This window comes from Echiichthys vipera (genome assembly GCF_963691815.1).
Source record: "Echiichthys vipera genome assembly, chromosome: 8".
Classification (NCBI taxonomy): Eukaryota; Metazoa; Chordata; class Actinopteri; order Perciformes; family Trachinidae; genus Echiichthys; species Echiichthys vipera.
In genome coordinates this window covers 15,546,141-15,556,387 of record NC_139833.1, presented here as the reverse complement: position 1 = coordinate 15,556,387, position 10,247 = coordinate 15,546,141, and the positions used below count along the sequence as shown (strand labels likewise).

Below are 10,247 nucleotides of genomic sequence, written 5' to 3'. Positions count from 1 at the left end.
AGCCAACTCAGAGGAACAAGAGTTAGAACTGATATAGAAAATAGATGTGTGTCTGTAAAAAGGTGTGGATTTATGGAGAGCTAAACATGACTTAAGTCTCAATAAATAAATAAAAAGCATAAATAATGAATAAATTAATACATGGGACCTCCTACCTCATTAACATATGGACACAGGAATGAGGAAATAAATAGTGAACAAAAATGAAGAAATAAATGTAAATCATTGATTTATTTTATTTATTTATGTATACATTTATTCGGGCCTTTATTAATTTGTTTATTCATACATAAATACATGTATTTATTATTTTATTTATGTATATATACGTTTAATTATGTATTTATTCATTTTTGCATTTATTGACTTATTCCTGTATTTATTTACACATTTATTTATGCATTTATTTGTTTATTTATTGAGACTTAAGTCATACGCATTCCTCCATACAGTATGGATTCATGGAATAATCTTGAGAAGGAACAAAAAAAGGTGTAACTCAATTCATAGGTTTAAAACAAATATGGGAATATAAGGTTATGGCACACCTGACAAAAAGAGAGATACGGTTGCAATTAACTTAGTCTGCTTTGTCCACAATAGCTTACAGCTACTCTGCCAGGAACTTATATCAATTTTGACATCATCAAATTGAAAAAGAAACAACCCACCTTTAATAGTGTTTAATAGAACATGTGGCTTGTGCAAAACACAGTCTATATGTACACCATGTCTAAAAGTATGTGTATGTGTATGTTTCACATGGTTTCAATCGTTGAGTATTAACGAGTGTCCCTTCCTGAGATTCCTGGTATCTATTGTTGCAAAGTGACACTTTCCAGCTGGACGTTTTTGTTATAAATGTCTGCTATAAGACATAGCAGACATTTATAATATAAGGTGATGAACAGCAAATACATTAAAGAAGAAAATCTGTGACATGTAATATTTATGTGTGTTCAATATAAGGAAATGTGTTTGTTTATCTGTTTTTTTGTTTGCGATTGTTTTTCTTTTGACTGATTGACCTTAATTAAACTATGCCAATAATCTAAATGTAAGCAGGGTATAGGCATAATACGCTGTAGCTTCAGCCTTCATCTTTCCAGTCTACAGCCTAACATGTTTTGTTGCAAACTTGATTGTTAGCAATTCTTAGTGCATTAAATTGGTCAAACTGTAAATTTACAACAAGGGTCGCAACCCAATCTGCACAAAGGATTATGAGCATGCTTTTTGGAATGTTTTTTATTCCACACTGATCCTCCAACAGCGTTTTTTGGCTGAGGTTGCTGTGCTAAACAACATCACATGATGTGGAAACATGGAACCCCGGAGCGCACTGGGAGGCCGAGCCATCAAAATAAAATATATAGGCTATTAAAGATACAATTAAAAGCTTCACTATCTTGATGAGAATAAGCGACAACATAGAGGAGGCCCAAAACAAACGGAAACTACTTGACTTGAAATTTATCATTGTGGCAATGTAATGAAACTAGGCTATATATATATATATATATTAGAAAAATATATATATTAGAAAAAACTAAACAACAGTCACAGGCGAATTGCATGTAAGATCTTGATGTTTAATTTGTGTTCTCCACCCCAGAAAAACCTTGAGGACTTCTGACTTTTGGATTTGTAGGCCTAATAGTCTCATGGTGACTCATGAGAAGGTTGTAATCTTACAATCACAGCCTGTTCTAAACTTAGACTAATATTATTGCTCTCTTGAAAGAAATCAGTATGATGCTCAATTGCTGGTGATATATATATATATATATATATATATATATATATATATATATATATATATATATATATATATATATATATATATATTTATGCCTAGTAAAATAAAAGAACAAATAGTCTATAATACAGGATAGAAGAAATGGTCAAACAAATAAGGTGGATAAATAAAATGTGAAACAAGAAAAGAAAAAGAAAAGTAATCATAAAAAGACAAAATAAAATAAGGCCATTGATACAGTAAAATGTTTTTTTTCTGATTTTTTAAATGATAAAGGAGAACGTGTGTGTGTGTGTGTGTGTGCGTGTGTGCGTGCGTGTGCGCGTGCGCGTGTGCGTGTGCGTGTGTGTGATATCCTAAAATAACAGATTGAAAAAAATGAACATCCCTTGTGGAATGATAGAATATGTCTACTTTTTATGTCTTATTCATGCTTCTTTTATGTTTGCTATCCACGTTGCCGCTGTAATATGGAAGTCTACCCTTTGTGGGACTGATAAATAAATTAAATAATTTCCCCCCTGTATTTCTGTTTCTGATCTCATCTTCTTCTTCTTCATGGACTGCAGGATATGGACATTACCCATTTCGACACAGTAGGTGGCGACAAACAGCTTCCAAGCTAGTTTACGCACAGTGTGACGTCAGAGAAAGGAAGAAGAAGAAATTCGAAGAAGAGGAAGAAGAACATCTACCTCTCCGCCACCACTTCGAGACGAGAGCGACACGAAACCGAACTAGCCCAACCAGAGCCTATATCCGATATTCTTGAGATTTTGCACGAGAATCTGTGGTTGTCAATTGTGTAAGTGTTTGTCGTCGGTTGTGTCGTTATGACTGTGTTGTGGTTTCTAGGGAATACGTCGTCGTTGACTCGGGTCGGTTGTTGGCTGTCAAACCGGCTAGGTTAACGCTTGAGGCCTAACTTAGCCGTCTACAGAGCTATCGGTAGCTACTTTGCTGAGCTTCTTTGTTTCGGACGGCACGGGCGTTTGTAATGTTCGCCACCTTCCTAATTAACGAATTAGCTTACGTTATTCATTCATTCATTCATCTTCAACCGCTTATCCCTGTCGGGGTCGCGTTATTCTTTGTCATTGCGTTTGCAGGTGGATTACCGCGAGCGGTATTAACGGCGACGTACATACTACGTGTGTCCGGTGGTGTGACGTTGCGGTGCGGTTTTTGTTTTGTGGGGGGGTGTAGGTGGCTAAGCTGTTTTGGTACTGATATTAAGTGATTATGTAATAACAATTAATTGGAAATTTAAATATGATTGAAAAGATTTAAAATAATAATTACTTTTCTTACATGCTCCAGAGTTATACACAATACATATAGAATATAATTATACATTTATATCACATCACCTACAACAGCTTAACTCCGCCATCTTCCACCCTGTTTTTCTATTAATGTTTTTTGTTCTAGTGTTGGTAAGCTTGCTTTCTGTTTGTCTGTTTTGTATGTGTATTTCCTGTGAAGCGTCTGAGTACTGAAACAAATTGTGCTATATAAAATTAATTTATGATTATTTTTATATAATAATTTAAAATCTTACAAAGACAGTAAAACAGAAAAAGGAAGGAAGAATAACAATCAAATATAAAAACGTATGGTTTCTGCTAAACTAATGTAGTACATTTGAAATGCCTAAAGAATCTGTGTTTGCCAATTTAGTTTTTAAGTTTTAGGTTTTCCATAGTGGTCAAATATGATTTTTATCTGAATCTTTAGAAATCTTTATTCAGGATAGTTTGTTGAGTCAAATCATTTTATGGATATAGTATTTTTCTAAGAATCATCAGTTTAATTATAGAAATTTCATCTGCCAAATATATAGTATTGTTGTAATGCTCTTAGTATCACATTTTTTAGAATACGTTTAAATGTTACTTCTTTAAATCAAACCTAAAAGAAGTAACAGTGACTATGTAACTTATATTGTCTTCATGGTGGATTTGACTATGTGGATGAACAACTTTTTCAACCACAGCTATGTGTTGAGCACCTAATGTGTTATAATTTCCTCTCTAACATTTGACCCGAGTTGGCAGCAGGCTAACGTTAGTCTGGTTCAGAGGTTCGTCACGAAACAGCTAGCCATGTCATAGTAAATCCTACAGAACCATATGATTGGCTTTGTACAGTCAGCCCAATAAATCTAATGTGGTAACATTTACATCACTGAAATCCATTTCCAAATTCATTTTAGTTCACCTTAAAAATCCTGCAAAGTTGAAACCTACTCAACATAACTAATGGATCAAAGTAAAGCACATATATGCACTGAGTTTTTGTACTTTTTTTTTTTTAAAGCTAACTTTTTGAAGATCTGACTACAGAACTTTGCCATTCAGCTGCCACAAAGCATTGGTTTCATAAGCTTTGATGTTGGAAATTCAACAGGAAATAGCCTACAAATTATTATGAAATATTCATTTAACGAAAAATTAAGTTTTGACAGTTGCACTGAGTTGTCTGATTGTGGTGGTCTGATATTTTTGCTGACTTCAGAGTGGGAAGTTTTTTGATACTTTACAGCACATCAACTATCATGATGAGGAATTCTGATGAAGAGACGATGACACTTTCTATGGAACAGCTGGTTTGTTGTCTGTTTGGGCCAGAAAAGGAGGAAATGAGGCTGAGCAGAGCGGGACGGAGAAAAGGCAAGAAAGGGGGACACTGCTGCTATTGCATTAAACAGAACACCGTCCTCTGAAACAAACGGACTGCGTGGTGTAGATTGGCAAACAATGCAATCTACAACTGCTTTTCTTCTTCCGTGAATGGGATATTTTGGAACCGCTGTTACAAGAGTTAAAGCAAAGTGGAGACGCAGTGGATGAATCTTTTGTGAATGACGACATCCTGATTTTAAGCGCTATCCAGCAGATTTGCAGTAAAGTTGATGGAGTTGTGCATCCTTTTATAGCGAGCCATGTTTTGGTCAGAAACGTTTTATGCTCCATGGAGAACTACTTATAGGCGGGAAATCAGTCCTGCTAATCAAGCCAACATGTGACTGCACAGAAGAATTGTCTTTGCCATGGAACTTTGTCTGAGGATAAAAAGTATTTCACGAGCACTATCATAATTACTGTGAGTTACAAAGGTGGACATGTTTTGGCAGGTGAAGCACCTAAACATTTCTGTTTGGCAAAATAATCTCAAATCTGACTGCATGCGTTGGTGAACTGTCACGGAAATAAATCACGGATGGTATTCAGTTTGAACATGCAAAACCACTTGTGTCGTCCTTTACCACCCTGTAATAGTAAAATTTGCCAAATTATGTAAGTCGTAATCGTCACTGTTAATGCTTTTTGGCCTGTGGTTCCATTCAGCGACACAATTTGAGCTTCTTTGGTTAGATCGCAGCCGGTGCTGATGTAGCCAATGCAAATGTCTTGTAGATTTGCCATGATAATGGTGGCATTGTCCTTTCCGCATAGTCGCTGTGTTCCAGTTGACAAACTGCCTACTTCCAAGTCTGCACTTCAAGACGGTTCAACAAGGCTGTCCAATTATGATTTGGAAAAAATCTTGTTCCAAGTTCAACCCTGGTGTTATTGATCACTTTGTTGACTCAATAAGTGGAAATAGTCGTTGGTAAACTTGAAAGCTTTGGACGTACAATTGTGATGCGCAACACCTGGATTCAGCCTTTAATGGTGGAGAAGTCATAAAAATGAAATAATGGCTGTGACGTTTCAAAAATATGAGTCGTGATGCATTCATATGTGGCGAAGTGATGAATCTTGCATGGAACTTGATTGAATATAAAGTGAATTCAATTTGGGTTGGAATTAAGAAAAAGGTTTGTGGTTGATATTGTTATCATTAGTCTAGCTGCCATTTCAGTAAAGAGCAGATGGTCTGGTCTGATGATTGATATTGTGAATTGTGACTTTCCAGTCTCGAGCAAGCCTACAGTGTTGAATTATGTTTAACAAATTAGAAATTCTTGTTTGTTTTTAAAACTGGCGTTGAGCGTAATGGTGTTCCTTCTCTCTGATTTTCTTTGCCTCACATTGCTCTTCCAGTTCAGTGGTGTTATATTGGAAAGCCAGGAAACTGAAGCTGAGCCTGAGAAGCTGTGGCAATAATGCTGTTCTATACCCTTCTGTCTGCAGGTGCTGTTGTTTGTACTTCAGCATGGCAGTCGTCATCCGTTTACAGGGGCTAAGAGTCACAGCAGGTTCTGAAGATATTCGCAAGTTCTTCACTGGCCTCAAAATTCCGGATGGAGGGGTGCATATAATTGGTGGGGAGCGAGAGGAAGCTTTCATTATCTTTGCTTCTGATGAAGATGCAAGAAGAGCCATGACACGGTCAGGCGGTTTCATCAAGAGTTCACCTGTTACATTGCTACTAAGTAGTAAAGCAGAGATGCAAAATATGCTTGAAAGAAGTACAACATATGTGGAGCTTGATCAAAAGGGACAACATGAGGAGAATGCAAGACGTCCTAGAAGATCTGTGGACCCTGAGATGGGCAGGAGATCAGCTAGTAGATCGGGCAATACCCCTCCCCCCCATCACCGGAGGGCTTCAAACACTGATGACTTCCTGCATGTGTATCTAAGTGGAATGCCTTTCTCTGTGACTGAAGAGCAAATCTGTGACTTTTTCCGTGGGTTGCATATTATTGACATGGTCATATTGAAAAAAAAAAGTGGTCAAAACAATGGGAAAGGTCTCGTCAAATTTGCAACAAGAGAGGATGCAATTGAAGCCCTAAAGAGGGATAGGAAATACATTCAGTCGAGGTATGTGGAGGTTTCCCAAACAACATCAAACTTTTGGCATCAGTGTACTGGTAATAAGTCAAGGGATGTCAACATGGATGACAACTTTGAAAGGGACAGATCTCCCGTTAGCCGTCAGAGGAATCCACATCATGTGAGGTCACAATCACCTTTGGCCCAGAGACCCATTGCTCCGTCTGATGATGAGTACTGTGTTTTGGTGGAAAATCTGTCCTATGGAGTGGAAAAAGATGAAATTAAAAGGCTTTTTCGTAATGCAAACCTTGAGGACGACCAGATCCTCTACCTAATTGGCAGTGACGGGAGAAAAACCAGATCTGCATTTGTGCTGTTCAAGAGTCTGCGTGACTATTGCGATGCGTTAACTCCTGAAAAAAGGCTATTTTTGAACCGATGGATATCTACCAAGCCAATCTCTAGAGAGAAAATGATTGCCCTTCTGGAATCTCAGATCATGGATGTCAAACCCGGTGAAGACTCTGAAATGTCTCAGGAGAGGCCTCCATCTCACCCCAGTGATCCTTATGACTCAGAGCAACTGTGTCTGTTTGTGCGGAACCTGCCATTTGATGTACGGAAAGTTGAGATCATGGACTTCTTCCTTGGGTATAATATCACAGAGGACAAGGTGTTTGTGCTGCGTGACGATAATGGTGCTGGAGTTGGGAAGGCTTTGGTTATCTTCCGGTCTGAGGCAGAGGCTTTGAGGGCACTCTCTCTCAACGGACAAAGATTTCTTGGGTCAGAAGTCATACTAAAATGCATTTCACCTTCTCAAATGCGGCAGTTGGGGGTTGAGCCACCAGTGGTGCAAAAGGCAATGGTGCAAGAGACACTGCCAAGAAAGGAGAGGTTCTCAGGCAGGAGAAGCGATTCATCCTATCGCCCTGGTGACACAGAGTACCGTGACTTTAGGATTCCCAGTGATGGTGATATACCAATGACTAATACACAGGCTCACATCCATGAAGGCCGTAATTATGAGCCCTATGCAGTAGGGCCAAATGCTCCACAAGACAGAGGTAATGGCTTTCGTGGAGGCTTAGGTCCCTCAGAGCTTCATAATAACAGTCACACATGTGTAAAGCTGCTTAACTTGCCATTCCAAATCAGAAATGAAGAAATCTATGACTTTTGCTATGGCTATCGCGTCATCCCTGGGTCTGTCTCATTGCAGTATGACCAGGGTGGGAAACCTACAGGCTCTGCGACTGCGATATTTGAGTCCCTCCAGGAGGCCTTAACAGCAATTAAGGAACTGAGTGGAAGACCCATCGGTCCAAGAAAAATTCAGCTATTACTCGTGTGAAAGTCACATTGCTTTTCATGGCTGGCACTTATCATGCCCTGTTGGTGTAGCTTCAACATATACAATATTGATTGAAACTAATTTGATTTAAGGGAAGCAATAGCCTTTTCCTTTTCTTTGATTTGATCTTGAATTTGGATTTGTTTTTATGCCATGGCCTTATGATTGTGAATACAGTGAATTGTTTTTTCCCCTAATTGCATCCTTTATTTGTGATGAAGCAATATATTGATTAAATATAAATAATTAAGTGAAATTCATTTTATTTAGCTTGCAACGTAGTGTGGACAAATGTCTGTACATTAAGTTTCCCTGTTTTTTTCTGAAGTGTATAAAAATGCAGTGTTAACACATTTTGCATGCCCCACAAACATGTATATAAAGTACAGATTAATCACCAATTAAAATGAATCAGTTACTATTAAAAGTTTTGTTTCAATGGTTAAGAGGCTGTATGTATTCATGATGGTGTTAAAATGGGATACAGTGTTTGACTTTTATACTCATACGTTCAAGAGCAAGACTTGTAAAATGATATATTAGTAACAACTGTTAGAAGCTGTATTTCAAATAAACATTTTGTTTCTTTAAGCGCATGTCTGTGTCTTACATTTAATAATGCACTGTCTAGTAATATGAAGTGTACAATGGTGCACTTCAATGATTGGTATTAGACTTATTTTTTTTAGTCTCTATGTTAATGATCTTCCAAAACAGTGTTATGGGATAGAATCGCAATGTCTGCCGATGATCAATGTCCCATCCTGGCATCTTTGGATTACTGCATTTGACACATTATGTATTGGGACATATGAAATCTTTTCTAGCATACTTGTTGTCGGTTAGTGTGGGTATTGGAACGCAGGGACAGTTGTATCCACACAACAGCCGAGAAGCCACTAACTGCTATGGAAAGATCAGGGTGGCTTGATCAATCACGTCTGAACATCAGCAAGACAAAAGGTATGGTCTTAGAAAACCAATTCAATGCTTAGTAATGTTGACATTTTTGTTAAGGGTGAAAATATTTTTAATAGTTACGGAGTTAAGATCCTGGTGTAATGATGAATCCAAATCTTACATTTAACAAACATCAAAATGATTTAAATAAACATTAAATACAAACTGACAGATTTAAGGCAAATTAGAAAGTGTTTATATGGATGCAGCCAAGATATGTATGCATGCAATGATCCTTTTCCATGTCTTATTGAATCACAAGCAGAGGAAGCGGTCATTTAACCCCTGTAATCTTTGTGTAAACAAACCTTAAAGATTCTCGATATATCGATCCAATATAACCACATTAGAATGTCTTTATTGTAGGGATTGACTGATGTGGATTTTGTAGATACCGATACGGACTGCTGATATTTGGAGCTGGTACTACTTTTGCCCCCTCAGTGTACATAATAAAACTTACACAATGATGATAACAAATGTTACGAGTCTCAATTAAAAAAAGGAACTTTAAAAGGCGTCTCCAGCAACATAAAGCTGCCTGTGTGTAAATTATCGGCGAATACCAATACACCTAAAAAAAACACAAATATCTGCTGGCCAAGGTATCAATCTATCACTAGTTTATTGTCATTATTTTTTAGGACAACGAAACACAGTTTAGCAGCTCTCAAGAATTGGCAATATAAATAGAAATTGCAAAAAAAAAAAAAAGAAGATAAAGATACACACCATGAGGTGTTACTCTACAAAGGAGTAAAAGTAAAAGGGGGATTAGGGGGTTATTGCACATTCAGCTCAGTTCTTAGAGAGTGGAGGGGAGGAGGGTTTTTGCATTTTACTTTACACAAGGTTTTATTCGGTGTTCACCAAGTCACCATTTACCTGACTAAACTGAACAGATGTTGGATTTTTACACGCTAATAATAATATTTAAATATTTTATTTTGAAAGTTGTCCACCGGAAGTTGTGTTTTATCTTGACTACCATGACACCGGTGAGGTGAGCAGACCAAACCACGCCAAGGGAGCCTTTCCGAACTGACAGGTGAATAATTAAACATAAAAAGTATTTCATTTGAAGTAAAAATGACAACGACGAGCCCGTACAGCTTTGGTATGAGTTACTAGGCCAACGTGTTGCTAGGTAGAATTATGATTTTTTTTTTTTTTTTACACAGTTCAAACTTCTGCATCATTGTCAAGTTGCAGTTTTCATAGGGTTAGCTAACGTTAACTTGTTTACAGTTTAGTTTTGTTTCGTTAACGTTATAAAGCGAGGTCGGTACAATCGTTAGACACAGTCCCGTCCGTTAGATAAACAGTGATTGTTGAACGTTAAACCGCCTCCCGTTATCACGCACACAGACGTCTGCTGTGAAACTACTGCTGCGATGGGCAACAGGAATGTTCGCCGTGTTCCAAAGCTTAGGTCGTTCACAGT

General features: G+C 37.5%; 1 protein-coding gene across 1 annotated transcript; it reads left to right on the top strand.

Moving 5' to 3' along the window:
- Positions 1-2,481: 2,481 nt before the first annotated feature.
- Positions 2,482-8,345, top strand: rbm12bb (RNA binding motif protein 12Bb). Its single transcript, XM_083919198.1, has 2 exons — positions 2,482-2,564; positions 5,899-8,345. The coding sequence occupies exon 2, from the start codon at positions 5,921-5,923 to the stop codon at positions 7,841-7,843; it is 1,923 nt and encodes a 640-aa protein (XP_083775324.1). The 5' UTR covers positions 2,482-2,564; positions 5,899-5,920; the 3' UTR covers positions 7,844-8,345.
- The last annotated feature ends 1,902 nt before the right edge of the window (positions 8,346-10,247 follow it).